The 19,845-nt window shown below is 42.8% G+C and overlaps 1 protein-coding gene across 2 annotated transcripts in view; it reads right to left on the minus strand.

Annotated features, from left to right (window-relative positions):
• Nucleotides 1–19,845, minus strand: part of Stac (SH3 and cysteine rich domain) — a 120,110-nt gene that overhangs the window by 35,387 nt on the left and 64,878 nt on the right. For both annotated transcript variants that reach the window (XM_051201402.1, XM_051201394.1), the window contains exons 3-6: nt 7,422–7,522; nt 5,939–6,020; nt 4,287–4,402; nt 3,219–3,297 (exon numbers count right to left, since the gene is read on the minus strand). In XM_051201402.1, coding sequence (XP_051057359.1) covers nt 3,219–3,297; nt 4,287–4,402; nt 5,939–6,020; nt 7,422–7,522 — 378 coding nt within the window. The remainder of the gene's footprint in view (nt 1–3,218; nt 3,298–4,286; nt 4,403–5,938; nt 6,021–7,421; nt 7,523–19,845) is intronic.

The following is a 19,845-nucleotide window of genomic DNA, read 5'->3' on the forward strand; positions in this document are numbered from 1 at the left end:
TAATGGAGTCAGACCTGGATGGCTGAGACAGCAAGCCCAGTGGAAGGCACGTGTTGGCTGCTCTCATGATCTATAGGCAGATTTGCTGATGGGCTCGATGTGGAAGTGTGTGAAGAAAGGGGGAGACTGACCAAATAAAAAGACTTTGGTCTAACCAATGGTTGAGTTGTATTCCTATTCCCTGAGCAGAGAGAGGTGTGGGAGAGTCCTTGTGGCTGAAGAGACCAAGAAACAGCATGCGTGTTTTTAATTTTATGGTGCCTGTGAGGCTGGAGACTAGGACAGAGCATGAGGTCCAGAAGGCCTTGTCTAAAGCCGCACAAAATATGCATACTAAGAAAACAAAATGTAAGCAGTTCACACAGAAGAAGGCTAAAACTGGTCACTGGTGCAGGCACACTGTCTCAAATCCATTCATCCGTGCACAAAATCTCCATGCCCTTGGGTGGAGAGTTAAGATGCTAATGAGGCCCCTGAAGGATGGAGTGGCAGTAGAACCATGTAACAGAGCTTGAGCAAGATGGTCCATGGCACACAAAGGAGCCTAAAGGCCCTGGTCCATTGTGCACTAGGCACCACTTAGCTCTGAAGCAATTTCTCTGCTCTGGCCAACTTCCCTATCCATTCTCTTAACAAATCGTCTCTGGTTCCATTGCAACTACGTGTCTTTGCTAATTCTTTGTTTGGAGACTCAAGAATCTGGAACCCATCTTAAAGTACTCCAGGGACCCTGATATCTGCCAATATTAGTTCCACATTCCAAAGGCTGGGCCTCATAGATATCTGAAAAAGCCTGATGCAGGAGATGAAGGCTGGCTTAATGTGTGTGGGTGGCATTACATTATCTTATTTAAAGATCACAGCAGCCTTATGGATTCACAGTATTGCAATAGCACTTAAAAACTGCTTTTGCTAACAAGTGCTGATTCCCCACTTGGGCCCACAAGGTAACTAAAAGCAAGGAGTGAGAGCCTGGACTCCCTGCCTTCATTTTTGTATCTGTAACTAGCTTAAGGCTTAGAGGTAAGACTTCCTCCTGAGTCATTTTGAATTCCAGGAAGAGCAAAACCTCTCAGATGAGGATAATCATCCATGAAGATGAGGCTGTATCCTTGCAAATATCAGATTAACAGCTCAACACTATACTAGACCACTGTGCAGAATGAAGCCTAGATAATGGTAGGCCACGATGGTCAGGATTGCAGCTTGACCAAGACTCCTTAATATGGCATATCTCTTGCCCTTTATTTTATTTTCATTTGTGCCTGTGTATGCATATGTATACATACATGTGTACAGTGCCTTTGGAGAAAAGAAGAGGGTGCTGGATCTCCTGGAGTAGAGTTAAGGCAGTGCATTGCCTGATGTGGGTGCTAGGACCTGAACTCTGGTCCTCTTTAAGAACAGCAAGTGTTCTTAACCACTGAGCAATCTCTCTAGCCTACCCTGCCCACTTTTTAAACTGCTTGTTTGTACCCTGGACCTCTGTGTCTGTTTCTTGTCACCTGTGGCCACTTCACTCTGCCTTTTGCCATTGTGTATCTATCTAGTTGCTTTATCAGGGATGGGTGGCTAAGCCTTGCCCATTGGAACTCCTAATGATGTCAATGCTTTCATTTTAGACATGGGTAGAAAGCGTCTACTCAGTGCCTCTAGGTCACATGATCTCGAAATCCAGAACAGGGCTTGCTGAGGCCTACATGTCCAGTGCAGAGGCCACCGGGTCCACTGAAGAAGACAGCCAGCAGACAGGTGACCAGAGAGATTAGACTCGGCATGAGCGGCTAGCTAGACTTGCCACATGAATGTGCAAGTTTAATTATGTGACTTGTGGCTTAATCTTTGAGATGTTAAACTCTGTGGCTGCTGGCTAAATCCAGTTACCAGGCACATGGTTCTACACAGACCTGGGCCAGGATGACTCTGTCTGATTCTTCCTGCTAACAGTGTGTCTGCTGACACGTTGCTAAGAGCTCAACTAGTGGTTGCGCCATATTTTCTTGTATGATGCTAAAGAACCCATGAACTGAAGTGTCCAGAAAAAAACAGCCTCGCCTGTGTTAAAGGCTCAACAAGGCTGATCAACCGACTAATCTCTGTGACTGTGGAGTCAGTTCTTACAGATGTGGAGCCAAACTATCTTGGTGACTTTTAGCCCCCATAACAGGAATTTATCACTCTCCTGTGTTTGATCTCATATCCTTGGGTCTGTGAAGCAAAATCTTCCTCTATCTTCCACTAACCTGAAGGCTAAGGTTGTCTTCAGATAGTTGAAGGACTTTTAGGTTTTGTTGTAATCTGCCTAGCTATATCCCTACTAGTTTAGTGTGTGTAAATGTGTGCACATGCATGAGTGTGTATGTGTGTAAACAGGTACACATAGAGGCATGAAGGGGCAACAGATCCATTGGAGCTGTAGCTTTATGAGCTGCCCTATGTATGTGCTGAAATCCAAACTCTGCCTCTCTGATAGAGCAATCAGCCCTCTCAACCTCTGACCCAACTCTCCAGCCACCATATTGGTTTTTTTCCGTGTGTGTGTGTGTGTGTGTGTGTGTGTGTGTGTGTGTGTGTGTGTGTGGTATTGTGTGCTTGCATATGGATGTTCTTATATGTTCAGGTACTGATGGGTGTACAGATTTGAGTGCACATATGTGCCAGTGTTTGTAGAATCTAGTGTGGCCAACCTCTTCTGACATTCCTTGGGCATCATCCATTTTTTAAACATGTAGATTCTGGACATTGATCTCAGGTCCTTGTGCTTTCAAGGCAAACACTTAGTGAGATATTTCCTATCCCCCACAGTGGTTTCTGAATCTTAATAATCTCCTAAAATGACTGGAACGTGTCCCTCTCTTTCTGGCTGGGCCACTGCCCATGATTCAGGTACCTCAGATGTGGCACAAAGTAACATCCAAGTGGTTGGGTTTTCAGATCTAATCTGGGTCAGTTTAGGAAAAACTCATTAGCAAAAGGGTTGCAAACAACTCCTAAACCTTTTGATGGCCAGGCCTGTAGGTCTGAGAACTGAGGAGAGAGGGTAGAGGGAAGCAGAATCTGATTATTGGAATTGCCTGGAATGGACACCCACCTTTCTTTAAGAAAACCAGACTCTTGCCCAGGTCACATTCCAGAGCTATCAGAGAACGAGAGGGGCATGAAAGAAGTGGACACAGCGCCTGTAGCCCCTGACAGTGTGCTCAGGTCTCCCCACTCACCACTGTTGCTGCGTGTCCTGAGATCAGACCCATCTCCCGGTCCATCAGCCTCTTCAGGGACCTCCACGAGCTCTGACGTCTTAGAGGAAATAGGAGACATCACAGAGTAAGCCAGTGAGCCGTGATGTATCATGGCCAACTGAGTACAGAGCTTTAATGCCAGTACTGGAGCTAAAGAGGGATTAAGTGCACAGCATTTGTGAATTTTCAGCTCTTATATATGGTCTCTCACTGATTGGCATCTTAAGGGGCACACAGATACCCACATATATTCATGCACTTTGGCATGGTGTTTATTTAAATCACATTTAGCACCCTTTCTATGGTTCTCCCAGTAGATGAATTAATGACACATCACCATTTGAACTTCAAATGAGAATGATATCCTCGTCAGAAGGTCATCAGGTCATGTCACACATTCTAGGAGACTGAGGAGGGCTTGCTTGGTAAAGTGGTTGCTGTGTGAGCATGAGAAGCGAGTCCCCTTCCTCTTTAGTGTCCCCTACAGTCCTAGCAAAGTGTCCACTACTATTCACCCTCACCACATAGAAGACAAACTTCAATGGGGTTAATGTTATGCATAAGCTGGGGGAAAAAAGCCATGGAAGTTGTTTTTCCTTTTTAAACTGTCACTTTTCTTCTTGAGAATTTCATTAATGTAGACAATGAAATATGATTATGATTTTTTTTCCTCTTGGAAGTCAGTAGAAGGACAGAGCTTCCAATGGGTTTAAAGACGGCATCTTAGAAAGTGTGTGGCATCAGAAGGCTTTCTAGCCTCACATGACCTACATCCCTACTCTCTACTACTGGACATAGGAACCCACAACTGTTTGACACTAAGCTTTGAGCTCAACAATCCTTGAGGTTGGGTTGTCAATGAGTTTGAGGGACCTGCTGTCTCTCTCCTTTTTTGGGGGCTACAGACACACCATCTGCACTGACTTTTACCTGGGTTCTTGGAATCTAACTTGGGTCTTCATGCATGCTGCTAGAACTTAATCAACTAAGCCATCTCCCCTGCTTGACACCCAGACACTTGATAGGACTGATGACAAGGTCCATTACCGAGGTTCTGGGGGGTGAGTCAGAGCCACTGCCTGAGCTGCCCTTCTTCGTTCTCTGGGCCAGGGAAGTGCCAAATCGGAGGGCCTCATACACGGGGTCCACCTTATTGCCACAAGCTGCAAAAGAAGGAAAATATCCATTACAGAGAACCCAGAAGACCCAAGAAGCAAAACTTCTGCCAAAGAGTCCCAGGGACCCGGCCAGGGGGCTTTGTGTGTTCACTCTGTCCTAATGGACTAGGGCTCACATCAAATGCTCTCGCTACCTAGTGGAACTCCACATGTCCAACCAGAACTGGGGTTCACATCATCCTGCTCACATTCTCCCAGGAAACCAGATATGTCTAACTGGAACTCTGCCCCCGAGGAGGTGTTCCTGAGTGGGTAGCTTTCCTCTTTGTCTTCCCACTACACCTTGATGGGTCTTCCCAGAGACCAGTTTGTTTCCTACTGTAAGAAGTGCTGATCTCTTGAGAGAAAAATTTTGAAGCAGGGACACATGTTCTCAAACAACCAGCCATCAAACATTATACGTCTCATGAAAAGTTGTCCAGTTTATCATTTCTAGTTTAAAATCCATCCAACTAAAAAGGCTGTGGTGTAGGTATGTAGAGACTTGCAGGTACAGAAAACAAAACAAACAAAAGCAACCCACCCAACTAAAACAACAAAGGGAAGCCAATTAAAAGAAGATAGCCACACCACATCTGTAGAGGGTACTTCATTAAATAGTGTCGTTTGTTGAGTTTCTACTCAGCATTGATATACATGTTACATTATATATATACCATATACAATATATAGTATATGTATATACATATGCATATGTATATGTATATACATATATATACATGTATATACATGTGTATATACAATATATATTATATATATATTGTATATGATATATATATATATATATATATATATATATATATATATATATATTTGTAGTGGGTATTTGCTCTGCCCATGACATTGGGCTATGTGGCCTGATAGAGGTAGGTGCTTCTCATCTGCTGACAATGTGACCTCTTAAAAAAGAAAGGGGGAGGGGCTCAAGCTCTTTTGGGTGGTGAAAACCCAGTTGATCCAGCTTTCCAAGGACTCTGCAGCAGGATTTACCACATTCTGTATTCATGAGTGTACTTTTTCCCCTTTTCATATTTTTATAAATCCTTGTTACGCATTAGATAGATGCATGTGGATTTCTCGCTGCAATATATGCTATATATAATTATAAATACTACATAAATATATAAATAATTGTGAAAAGTAATGACTACTGGCTCCATCTTACAGCATATGGCAGAACGTTCAATGATGCTGTTGATAAACAGAGAGCTCACTCTGCACCAGGGCTGCAGGGTGCCATGCCCCATGCTGATGGTTGAGTGGATGTGTTGCTTTGATGCTGATGGTTGGGCAAGTGTGTTGTCCTGTTTCTGAATGTCTGGAAATTATGGCATCTGCTTTTGAGACTGCTATTTTTAAACTCCATTAGGGGGAATGATGAAAATGTTTCCTCTCCAACCAAATAAGTAGAGCTAAAAAGCAAACCACCACACAGGTAGCCAAGGCTGTCCCACTGGCTTTGTAGTTCTTATAGGGTCACTGTCATCACTGACACCTCAGTGCATCGCCGTCCCAACTCACCAATGGGCATAACTTCTTTAATGCATCCAAACTGTTCATGGATGAGCAGAGGGGAGCTGTAGTAACGCCGAAATCCCTTTGGCTGGAGACAGAATGAAGAAGAGAAGGGCTTAATGTCAGAGAGGAGATGGAGAAAACCAAGCAGGAGTCTTGCCTGTCGTTGCCTCTCATTAGTGTACTGACATAGGCTGTTAATGCTATGATTTACCACTGACTGGAGACGAGGCGAGTAAGCTAAGGTTCCATCTAGAAGGCAAGCTTCTAGCTTCCTGGCCCTTGCCTTTCCTACTGGGCCCTATAACTTCACTACATACAGAACCCCCCACCCCAGGATACCTCACACAGTTTTACACCACAGCTTACTGTGGGTGCTTCAAATTGTAAAAAGTCTCCACAGGGGAAGACAGAGGTCAGGGCATGCCCAAGGCCCCTGTATGTTTTCAGAGTGTCACCCAGAACCATCAACTTGGTTCTCTAGCTTCTGTGTGTTTCTGACCTGTGGTCTTTCCCTTGTACCGTTGGAAACACAGAGGGGAACAGATGTGAGAGGAATTTAAAAGAAGAGGACATTGCAAGCCAGAGTCCCTGGATGTACTTTCTCAGAACCTAGATTTGATATGCTCCAGGGTTGGAAGGTAACTTGGTGACTTGGACCCTACAAGCATCCATGAGTCTGCTCACATGTTCTTGCAAGTGGTATCCATGCTTGTCTGGGCATTGCCAGAGACTGGGGTTAGAGGCAGCTCCCTACCCTGAAGGCGGGTCTTTGTTGGCATTGCATCTGGTGTTAAGATGCTGTACCTACTCGTCATGAACTTCTCCTTGGATGTGGAAAAGCCATCAGAATTCCTTCCTGGGCTCAGATTAACAGTTTCTGGAGACTGTTGCTAATTCCCTATAGTAGATAATGGTGTAATATTTTGTCACTGTGGTTTCAGTGGCCTTCAAATGTGTTCTGAGGCATGCTGGGACTGGAGGCCACACTGCTGAGATGGTCTGAGTGGAATGTGCGCAGACTGTGAGATCTCTTTAGTCTGACAAACAAGACTGTCACAGGGACACTCAGGCCAGAGGGTTAGCTCCAGTCTTTTCTCCACCCCCAAGCAAATAGCAACTAATTCAACACCTTGTAACCTGGTTTGCATGGGCTGATGGAGCTCCTGCCATGTTTAATTTTCACTCTGAAAACCTGAATTGTCCTGGGTGAAGAGAAATGAAATGCTGTAGCCGAGAAGTCCCCACCTGAGAGAAAGCTGGCACCTTCTGAGGATTGGACCCCTTTCCAGTGTAGGGCATCTGTTACAGAGATTGACATATCTCCCCACTCCTTCACTGTGCCCATGGAGCTGATGGGCCGGCCAGCACTTCTGAGGATGCTTCAGAACTCCTGAGGCGTTTAGAGGGGGTGGCTCCCCTGGGACAGGCTCCTAGGGCCTCTGGACAGAGTGTTCCAGGGTTCCCTCAGGCTGACACCAGTCCTTACCAGCTTGCCCATGCACCGCTGGGGTGCCAGGCCGTCTGCACACTTGTGATGGATGCTCATCTTACAGGCCCCGCAGCGCAGTCCATGCTTAGCGTGTGTTCCTGTCAGGCACACAGCAAACTCTGGTTAGGTACAGCTTGCCCTTTCCTGTGGTCTGGTCTGAAATCCCTGAAAAAGGGGGATATTTTCTAGCCAGTTAATTCTTCTCTGGGATTTCTTTCAGGAAACTTGAAAACTGGAAAATTTTAACATTGCGTATCCTTTCCCCCATCCCACATCTCCTGCTTAAGGCATCCTCTCTGGTTCCTCCCTTTTTATGTTCAGGACGTTAGCAAATCCATGCTTTCTTTGTCTTAATTTAAGTTAGCAAAAGCCACGTCCTTTGCTGTTCATGTAAAATGCCCATCTCTTCTCTTTTGGTCCTTACCGAGTCACATTGTTCCTAACACCTTACCCGTTCTCGCCTGCTCACCCCGATGGGGAAGCGTGACGTGAGTTGAGGAAGCGTGCACTCCCTCATGCTCATGACATGCTATCCATGTGGCTGACTTTCAGTTCTCTGGATGCATTAGCTCTTTCGTCCCTCGGGGTGCTTGCATGCATACTTTATATATCTACAATGCAGTCCTGTCTCCCTTTCCTGGGCTAGTGACCCCTTCGCTTTCACTCTGTCAATTGCACCAAGCATTTCCCTTCCCCTGTCCAAGTATTTTCTTCTCTTTCCCCTTCCTTACATCTCCCTCCCACCCCCTCTTCCTCTTTTCCACTGTCCTCTCCTCTCCCCTCTTCTTCCTTATTTCCACCCTGTTACTCTCACGCTTCACTCTCCCTCCGCCTCCAGTCCCCCAGCATCTCCTTATATCCCCCCCCCACATCCTTCACACTGGAGATGAGCCCTGGGGTCTTGCACATGCTAGGTATGCACTCGAGTCACTGAGCCACAACCCAGCCCTCCGTGTGATCATCTTCTATACCACTCATCATAATTAGCAATGAGCATTTACTTGAAAGCTTGCTTTTGTCTTTCCTTCCTTCCTTCTTTCCTTCCTTCATTGAACTCAATGAGACCAAGGACGGTGTGTGTTGGTTTGTTGCTGTAAATCTTGCCTTGTACACAATGCATTAAATAACTAACGAGCAAATTCCTTCATAATCACAGCACACGGTGACAAAACAGTGGCTGATCCGAGGTCTTCATGGGAACGGATTCCTCAACCCTGTGGGAATATTTAGAAGCTAGAAGGGGAAGTGGAATTCTAGCTGCATTGTTTAATTTTAAAAAATGAGTCTTCAGGGGTCATAGTTTGCCCCAAGGCAACAGAGGTCTCACCTTGCTCACCCCCTTCTGTTCTTTCACAGCTTGACTCAAATACTCCTCCTGGTTCGCCCCCCCCCCCCCAGGATTGCTTACTGTATATGCAGATGAAGTCAGGGTTAGTTAGATGGTGTAACAAAGAAATACAAGGATCCATATTTCATCTGGGAAAAGCAATGCGTACATCCCTGAATGGGCAAAGGACTAGAAATCCTTTGGAAGTGTCATCTGGAAAGTCCCTTCAGGAAGCACCATTTAACAGAGGATCTGTCTCTGTTATACGTGAAGACAGAAAGCTTCTCTCTCTTGTTTCTTCATCCTCACAAATGCACACGCGCGCGCGCGCGCGCACACACGCGCGTACACCCACACCCCCCCCCCCCACACACAGAGATCATGAAGGTACATTACTTGTTTATACACAGCGACAGAAAAGACCCCATTTGTTTCTGAGAAAATCCCTCAGGTAAAGCATGCTGTTCTTTCAAAGGCTGGCCTTGGAGAGCAATGGCTTTTCATTTCACTTCAGAGCCTGCTGTTTGCACCTAGGTGGGAAGGTAAGAAAGATCTTCAAAGGGAAGTGGCTTTGCTGTGAGCTGGCCTCTGAAATGCTGTCATTATAAATGATGGTATATTTTCCTGTATCTATATATTTCCTTTCCCTGACTCCGGTTTTCTGGCCGCTTTCATACTCTGCTGCTTAGTATGAATCAGATTGCCAGCAATTACTCAGTGTCAGCTGTGCCCATTTTCACTGTGCAATGACAAGCTTCCCTGAAGGTTGGTGGGGAGTGGGGCTTCTACTCTCAACTTCAGAGAACTGGGAGGGAGTGGTTTGGATCACTGCAGCGGTCCTGGTTTATTCTAGAAAAATTTGAGATGCTTGATCTGACTTCGTTCTGTTATTCCTGCTGTCCATCACCAATGTCTGGCCATATGTTCCCCTTATGTCATCCAACTACAGGGAAACACTTAGTTTTGAATTTCAGTGCATCTCCACTGGGTCTTCAAATTTAAAAATGCAACCACAGATTTCTTTTCCCTACCTTCATCATCAAATGCGAACCTTCTCTCCACAGGGCTGCTAACACAACAGTTTCACAATGAGACATCATCCCTTGACCTGTGGAAAGGTTGTGTCCTAATCAGATAAGCATAAGCTGAAAATAGTTTGAGTCAAAAGTGCATAGAAGAAGTTAGCTAAGGCCAAGCTGGTCAAGGGCTTGCCTTGTGAGCATGAGGGACTGAGCTCAACCCAGGGCTCACATCAAACATAAAAGCTAGGTGTGATGGTGTGTGTTTGTAATTCCAATGTAGGGCTCCCTGGTCACCTAGCCTAACCTAATTGGTATGTTTCAGGCCAGTGAGCAATCCTGCCTCAAAAACAAGGTGATTGTGCCTGAGGATCCATACCTGAGAAGGTCTTCTGGCCTCCATAGGCATGTGTACACATGTATGCACTTGTGTATCTGCACACTCACAAGCATGCACAAACGCATACCTATATGGACTGCACTTGAAATTCTTACTCTGCTACACACCGTCGCTCAAAAGAATGTGGTATACAGAGCTCTTGCTTCCCCGGCACCATGGGGCTGTCTAGTTGGAGCTCACTGCTACCCAGCTTCTTGAGACAATTTTACAGTTATATTGATAATGGTCCTGGGATATGATCAAAACCTGAAGTACAGATTTTTCTCAATGTGTACAGCTTTCTCATCATAAAATTAAAGTCAGGAACTTAAGTATAACAAAGGGATTTCACAAGGGCTTGCCATCCAGCATGACAACTTGAGTTTGACCTCTGTAATTGTTGTCTGACCTTTATATACAAGCAGGGTACATACACCCCTGACACACAAGACAAACAAATAAAGGTAAACATTTTAAAAGAAAGGAGTGTGTCAGTTTAAATACTTAGAAACAAAGATGTTACTGGATTTCAAGTAAGTAGATTGGTACAATACACTTACTCATGTCAAAGGCCTAGTAAAATTATACTGTAGGAACTAAAAATCACCAATAGGAAGGAAGAATAGAATTCAGCCTAGTATTTACTTGGAAGAAAACCTCAAAAAGAGTCAAATCCTAAAGTTCTGGCAGAAAATTATTCCCAAACTAGTTTTTTATACTAAGCTAAATTACCACATATAAGTGATGGCAGGATTGATATTTTCAAAAATGTGGATCCTTCTTTAAAATACTTTCTTTCCATGTGCTCATCCTTAAAAAAAATAACTACTGTAGAATGTGCTCTAGAAAAATGACAGAATAAGTTAAGAAACTAAAGATCATTAGATGTAATGTAGAAGAGACGTGGGTAGAAGTAGGGGCTCCCATATAACTCTGCAGTAGCCCAGGCTGGTGCTGCAAGATGTAAAAGGGAGGGTAGGATGAAGAATAAGACAAAGGAAACAGACATTTAATGGCTTTGATTTTACAGCAGACGCAGCATTTGAAAGATCTGTGGGAGGATTTATAAATTATAGAGATAGGAAAAGTTAAGGGAGTAGAAAGGGCATTCTTTAATTTGAGGGAAAGCAAAATGTGTTTAAGAAAGAAATGCAATCATAGTAAAACATTTGAATTAGAAAATATCAGTGATTAGTCATGATGCCTAAACTGACCTTCAGACTTACACAAAATTGTGTTTTAACTGTTGTTTGGAAAGGGCAGAACGAGGAAGACAGAGGCAAATGTGTCTGGTGGCCCAAGAGATGAATCCTTATCTACAGCAGGAAGTCATCATCGATGTATTAATCAGTACAGACAGCACAAGCATGTCCTTGAGAACGATGGATGTAAAGGTCACAAAGAGCAATGAGACATGAGGGAGGATACTCTTCTGAGTCTGGGATGAGCTGGCTTCCACTGTTGCACTTTTCAGACCATCTCCATTGAACTATTCTCTTGTACTATTGTGACAGAAGGCAGATAAGAGGAAGTGCAGGATGACTTAGAGGGCAAAGGAGCTTTGCAGCTCAGCATGATGAGGGTCAATACAAAGACCTACATAGTAGAAGGAGAGAACCAATTCCTGCAAAGTGGTTCTCTGCTCTCTACACGAATGCATGCTCTCTCTCTCTCTCTCTCTCTCTCTCTCTCTCTCTCTCTCTCTCTCTCTCACACACACACACACACACACACTTGTTTTTGAAAAAAAATGAAAGATGGAGTGTCTGGAAGAAAGATCAAGGTACCTGAAGGTGACTAATGCTGTCACTTTATCACTTAATCCACCAGTTACTCCTTGGACTTGTGAAGTTCCAGCATGAACTAAGACAGTTGTAGGAATCATCAGTGGTAATTAAGAAGAATGTCAGATGGAACTTCAATGCTTTCCCTTAGGGTTGGGAGATGACCCGGGGGCTAAAGGGCTTCCTATGTAAGAGTAAGGACTGCCTCTGGATCCTCAGAATCCATTTTAACCTCATCTGCCCTTTTTCCACAGCAGACACCTGAAATCCCAGCATTCCTATGGGGAGATGGGGGACAGAGATGGGATCTCTGCAAGCTGGTGGGGCACCTGGTCCAGAGGACACACTGACCAACAGAAAGAGACCCTGCCCAAACAAGGTGAAAGATATGGACCAGCGGATGAGGTTGTTGGTTCTCTGCCACCTGTGCTCCAACTCAACCCCCCCCTCACGTGCACAGGGTAAAAACTGTATGCAGAGACTGATTTTTTTCTCCATGCTTGTAGCTACATATACTGGATTAAAATGACATGCTATTAATGAAACCTACTAGATAAATATTTTAAACAGTTGTCCATACTGTTTATTTTTTCTTTTTTGTGGTACTGTCAATTGCATTTATGGCTTTGCAAATTATTGGCAGGGCTTTCTTTAGCGGTAAGTTTCTTTTTGCTTTTGCTTTTTCTCTTTTGAGACCAAGTCTGGCTATATAGCATAGGCTGGCCCTGAGTTAACTATGTGTGAGGTCCTTCTGACGTTTCCTCCTGAGTTCTGAGGGTACAGGTATGTGCCACCACACTTAGATTGGCTAGATTAGTTTTGTAAGGAGCTTGACATTGAGACATTGCTTAACTATTCGGAAAATTCCAGATAATGTCAAAGTTCAACAGAAAATAAGGCTTAACAATTTAGGGTCTTAGAAGTGATCTCCATATCACTTAATCAAATAGAACTGGCATGTAAATGTAGTGGGAATGCATCCCATATCCTGTATTTGCTGGTTAGACATATGTATGTGTATATAGTCTCCCCCCCTTAGGGCAAATGGGGATCCCTTAACTATAGAAATAGTTTGGAGGATGAGGAAAAACATCCCGTGAAAGAAAAGAAATCTAAGCATACAACAGTATTTGAATTAGCAACAAACAATGGTTGAAAGTTAATTTTGTAAATGTTTAGATTGCTTCAAGTTTCTTCCATTGTAGAATTATGACTACAGATCATTTGATAAAAATTAATGTAAATCAGATAAGAAAAGATGCTTTTGAAACTATGATTTGGGGAAAACATGTTTTCTTCTGAGAGAAGACTCACACATGCTGTGTAATGCAGGCTTATCACAATCTTCCTACATCAGCATCCTTAGTGCCTGAGTTACAGATGTGTACCACAAGACCCAGCTGGCTTGGGAAAAATACTTTAAAAATGTATAACCCTATATATAAACATGGGCATCTATAAATAGAGAGATTTAACCGCATCTCTCTGGGTTATGATTCCCACTCTATGCTTGAAACCACGAGTAGTTTTGAATTCTAAATATACTGTGTTTATTCCTATTCATTCCTATGATAAGGTTGATTTATGAATTATTATGTACGTAAAAGCAACAACCATAACTAATAATAAAATAGGAAGGTTATAACATACCATGATGAAATTTATACGGCTACAAAATTTATCTCTCCCTCTCCTTTTTAAAAACACCCCACGAACTGCATGCATTACCTTCTTGTAACGTGAAGAGATATGAAGCCTATATGATGAGGTGAAATGGAATGGGTGTCATGGGCATTCTGACAGAGTTGTTCTGGTAACCAAAATGGCTACCACGTAATGACCTGGTAGGTAACTTTATACAGCTTAAGTAAACCAGAGGAGGCAATGCCGTGTTCCCAAGCAGGGCAGTGCGGCGTTCTACCACTCAGAAGAGTGCACAGTCGAGAGCCCACGACTTCTTTATTTATAGAATTTTCCATTAAAAGTTTCAGATTATAGGTGATTATGGGTAACTGAAATTTCTACAAGTGCATACATATATTATATATGCATACATATATTATAATTACCAACCAGCACATACAGGGTATGGGATGAATTCCCACTGCATTCCATAAAATGATATGGAGAGCATTTCTAAGATCCTAGAGTCACACAAGGCTGACAAAGCCAAACAAAGCCATGGAGCACAATTCTGTCTCTTGGTCCATGGACAAAGGGCAATTAGAAAGAAAATAAAATGGATTGGTTTGTCGGTGAGCGTGTGTGTGCACGCACGCACGCACACGAGAGGAGGGACACATTACACTAGAAGCTGGCAACTTGAATTCTTGTCTTTGTGCTGTAAGAAAGAATTGAAAATAATTGAGCTACTGGGGAGGGCATAATTCCTCTCAGCTTTCTTCATTTGACTAATAAATGAGCCTTGTGTTTTGTAATGTAAGCTGTTATTTTAACTAAGGGGGCAGGGATACACATAGCTCGTAGCTTCACTGGAAAAATGAACGAACAATAAGTATGTGATACACTAGCTAGGGAACTTTCAGGCCCTTCTGTGGTCTCCCATCCAAGCACTAACCAGGACTAATCCTGCTTAGCTTCCAAGATCAGTGGAGATCTGCTGCACTCTGGGAGATATGGTCCAAGACTCTTCCTATTATCTCAGTAGTCCTCTGAGGTAGGAATTTCCACCTTCCATTTCTGTAGAACTAAGGCCTGGGAACAGGAAACTGGTTGGAAAAGGAAAGAGGGTGAGGGTCCAGTCTACCCCACTCTCTGAAACTTAGCTCTCTTCCTTTCTCGGTAGCCTTCTGCCAGCCTTTGTGAATCAATTGGTTGCAAACCTCATCTGTCCAGATTTTTTTTTTTTTTTTTTTTTTTTTTTTTGCCATTGACCAAATCAGCTTCTTTATTAACCAATGGTAATGAAACATATCAATGGTAATGAAACATATTCACAGCATACAGGAGCCCCCTCCCCCCGCAACATCATCCCCTCTTTTCTGCCCAGTTAAAAAGGAAGGTTTTAACTTTAACATTGTAAAATTACATATAACTAATCAGTTATCAAGCAAGAATTACAGTTATACTACTTAGTAGGTTATATTTGACAAAATTAAAGAAAATTCTCTATCATCTATCTTTGTGAGTCTAAAGTTTTATATCTAATTTTATTATAACTAAGGAAAACTATAATTATATCTAGCTAGTCTTCAACTCCATTAAAGACCCCATATTACCTGAGTAAACAGAAAGTGCATTGTAAGCAACTTCCAAAACTCTACAAATGACAGAGATATCACAGATTTCCTTGACTCAATATTAGAAGGACAACCGTGACCCTCTGAAGTCTGATGTTTTAGGATGAGAAAATAAAAATACAAGTATGACCAATAAGAATGGGGTCAATGAGAAACAGCAAGGATTTCCATGTTTTCCAGAGAAGATTCCGGGGCTGCAAATGAACTATTGCATTTTCTTCAGAGGGGACATCTGGTTGAGTACATAGAAGAAGCCCCCAGGAGCTGAGACAACCCAAGTTCAGTTCCCAGAAGCCAGATGATCTGGTGGCTCCCAACAGATTGTAACTCCAACTCCAGGGTTTTTTTTTTGACTCTCTCTTTTGGCCTCCTTAGCATGGACACACATGTGGCATACATACACACACACACACACACACACACACACACACCTACATAAAAATAAAAAGCATCTTTAAAAGCTCCCCGAGACAACAAATCTACCTTTTTAAGACTCTCATGGTGGATTAGGCTATGCTGGCCTGTAGCTCAGTGCAAGCCTTTGAAAACAAGCAACATGGAGGTGAAATACACAGAGAATTCTTCCCACTATGCATGCTAAGCCCTCCAAGTTGGTGATTGCTGTCAGTCAGGAGTGTGTCAGTCAAGGCTGCAAGAGTGTTAGCCAGGATGTCTTCACTGGTGTCCCAGGTGTGCTATGCATCTATTCAGGGGCTTGCTATTTTATTTTATTTTTTTTTTTAATAATAAACTCTAGTTCTCCTTTAGTCAAAACCATGGTTTAATCTTGATTATTTACCATTTTTTTTTTTTGGTGTGTATGTGTTTGTGTGTGGTCTGATGTGTGTGTGTGTGTGTGTGTGTGTGTGTGTGTGTGTGTGTGTGTGGTGCCTGTTTCTGAGTATGTGGGTGTATGTGCCCACTGCAGACACATGGGAAACAGAGCAGAATGGCACATATCTTCCTCCATCCCTTTCTACTTTATTCTCTTGAGACAGAGCTCTCAGTGAACCTGCCGTGGCTTGCTGTCTCAGCTAGCCTGACTGGCCAGCAAGCTTTGGGGATTTTTTTTTTGTTTCTGCCACCTAGGGCTGGGGTTGTTGCAGCACTGTTTGGTTGTTTTTGTGGATATTGGGGATTTGAATTCAGGACCTCATTCTTCCCCGCTAAGCCAGCTCCAATGATTTTGGTTGATTCTTATAATACCGGGGTTGTGAGACAATGAAATAGATGGCCGTTTAACAAATTACTATGCCTTCTACACATAAGCTTTATTTGGATGTTCATATCTGATTACTTGTGCATGTATATACACATGAAATCTATGAAGACAGCATGGCAGAGTGGAAAAAGCTGGGCCTCTACTATTAAAAGGTTTCCACAGTTGTCCTGTGCTTGAAGACCTTGGGCAAAGCGTCTAGTTCTGAGGCGCTGACAAGCAGGTGCTGAGCTAAGCCAAGATCCACCTCTTGAGCAGCAACTTCCTCTGGGGCCACTGCGTTAGAGCCCTTATGTCTGAGCTAGCTATATCAAACTCGAGAACTGCCATGGTCATGCTTTGGTGCATGTCTGCATGTGCATTTCTCCTGTGTGTACTGCTTCTATGCCTCTTCTTTATAGTTACACACAAGAGAGATGGTCCTTACTGTGCAGAGCTTTGTCTCAAAGGCTGGACAGGTGGCTTGGCCATTTAGAATACTTATTTCTCTTGCAGAGAACTCAGTTCAGTTCTCAGAACTTGACTGCAACACCAATTCCAGGGAAGCTGAAGGCCCCTTCTGGCCTCTGTGGAACATGTATGTGGTATACAGACACACAGGCAAACCGCTCATATACATAAAATCTTTTTTAAAAAAGGCCCTCCTTTAACAAAGCTAGTCTTAAGTACATTTTCACGTGATTTTGTTATAGAATACCAATGAAATGCATTGTTTATAGAAGAATTCACCCTGCAGTGAAGCGAATCATACTTATCAAGCATATTAATATTTTTCTATCATCTGTCTATTTATGTATTTTGTATCTATCTATCCATCTATCTATCTATCTATCTATCTATACATCTATCATCTATCTATCTATCCATCTATCATCTATCTATCTATCTATCTATCTATCTATCTATCCATCTATCATCTATCTAGCTACCTACCTGTGAATGAAAGTACTTTAAGAGGGAGAAAGTGATCTAAAGAGTGGGAATGGGGACAACAGAACAGAATAATGGCATATGTGTGACATGAAGCAGAGAGAGGAATACTTGTGGAGGGGAAGTGGATAAGGTGAAGGGAAGAGGAGGCGAACGACAGAGAATAATGATTTAGACATAAACAAATGTCACCATGGAACCCATCACTTTGTATATTAAAGAAAAACTGATGAAAACAAACAAGACACATCTTGAAGAGTGTGTCTCCAAGAACTTCATACCATTTTTGAAAGATAATCTATTATAACAAACCACAGGTTGATTAAACCAGGACATGCTTGGTATAGGGACAGATGATCAACATAACCAATAATGTGGATTCAAAGAGCCCAATAATATCTTGAAGGATCCAGTGTTTGAGAGAGGGAGAGAGGGAGGGAGGAAAAGAAAGGATTCAGTGCTTGGTAAAAATGATTTCTCTAACAAGCAGTGACAGAATTATCCAACAAATGTTAATGAGGCATCTGGCTCATTTCTGGTGAAAGCAACAGGTGCTTATTTAGAGGAGGTTTGGAAATAAAGCAAGAATGGGCAAGAAACTAAGAGTTGAAACTAATAAATTACCTAAAGAAAATGTATTAGCTTACTTATTCTTAATAAAAGTGACTCTTTCTAAGCATACTTTTGTGATAAAGCAATATATGAAAATATTGATTAACACTGACCACATAAAAACATTGTCATAATGGTGGACGTGTGGCTCAGTTGGTAGAATGCTTACCTAGTGTGTATGAGGCTCTGGGTGGTAGGTCATGCCTGCAGTACCATAATTGAAAGGTAAAGGAGGGTCCAGAGGTTCAAGGTTACAATGAAAGTTCAAGGCTATCCTTTGCTAACCTAAGAATCGGTCTCAAAACAATAACACATTAACTCACTGTGGAGGGGGGGGGGGGAGGCTGAAAAGTACTGCTTGTGAAATCAATGATGTCACATAGGATTCATGAACTGTTCTTACAAGTTGAAGGAATAAAGGGAGAGAGCCAAAGGCCTACAGTGTCATCCAAAGATAGGGACCTACAACTAACTCAGACAATTAAGCATTTAATAAATGGCAGTCTTAGTAACCAAAGAGTTAGGGGAAAGGATATAAAATTCTCTATTGTTAAGGGGAGAAGAGGCAGGGAAAGAACAGAGGAGAGCAAGATAAGACACCCTGACAGAGGGAGCCGTTATAGGTTTTAAGAGAAATCTGCCACTAGAGAAATGTCCAGAGACCTACAACGATGACCCCAACCAACAATCTAAGCAATAGTGAAGAGACTACCTTAAATGCCCTTCTCCAATAATGAGATTGATGACTACCTTAAATGCCATCCTAGAGCTTTTATCCAGTAGCTGATGGAAGCCTAAGCAGACACCCACAGCTAAACACTGAGCAGAACTCCGGGAATCCAGTTGCAGAAAGGGAGAAGTGATGAGCAAAGGGGTCAAGACCATGTTGGAGAAACCCACAGAGACAGCTGACCTGGTTTGTTTGGGTTGTACTTTTCAATTTCTGCTTATTTGGTAGAGGGGAACAATAGAGAATTTCTCTCTCTCTCTTTTTAATTAAATTTTGAAACAAGCTTGTTTTACCTGTCAGTCCCAGTTCCCTCTCCCTCCCCTGCTCCCCTGTCTCCCCAAAACCCAACCCACCCCTTTCTGCTCCCCAGAGAGGACGAGGCCTTCCATGGGGGAATCTTTAAAGTCTGTCATTTCATTTGGAGCAGGGCCTAGACCCTCCCCCATGTGTTTAGGCTGAGAGAGAATCCCTCTATGTGGGATGGGCTCCCAAAGTCCATTCCTATACTAGGGATAAATACTAATCCACCACCAGGGGCCCCATAGACTGACTGACCAAACAAACCAGTCAGTGGTTGCATAGGGCATGGTGATTACCCTCACACATTGCAGCTGGAGGAGGCAGGAAATGACATCACTTGTTGTCAGGTAAACTTGGAGCAGATATTTTCTTGCTATCAGGCTTTGTTCTAAATATCAGAAGCTTACAGCATTTTCAGTTTCAGGATTGGGTATTAGCAAAACAGCCTACTCGCAAAGAGTTTGCAACAAAAGCTCACATCAGCTTTTCTAGTAACAGTGAGATATGTTTAAAAAAAAAAACAAAATCAAAAAACAATACAAACAAACAAAAAATAATGACTGACATGATATTCACAATATACTTGAAAACTGTCACCCTCAGAGCAAAAAGACACCCAAAAAAAAAAAACTCATTTAAAATAGGCATACACATTAAAAGGCTAACATAGACACCAAGCACACTGTTAATATCTGTGTTATAACCCTTTTCCATTTACTTATTTGCGTCTCATTTTCCACTATAAGCACATTTTCCCTTGTAATAGGAAACAGAGCTGGCCATGTATTTGAAGGGAAGCATTATTTTTGGGGATTTAGGAAAATAAGGTCATGTTGAAACAAAAGGAACTGCTGTGGCAGT

This window comes from Phodopus roborovskii, unplaced genomic scaffold (genome assembly GCF_943737965.1).
Source record: "Phodopus roborovskii unplaced genomic scaffold, PHOROB, whole genome shotgun sequence".
NCBI classification, from domain to species: domain Eukaryota; kingdom Metazoa; phylum Chordata; class Mammalia; order Rodentia; family Cricetidae; genus Phodopus; species Phodopus roborovskii.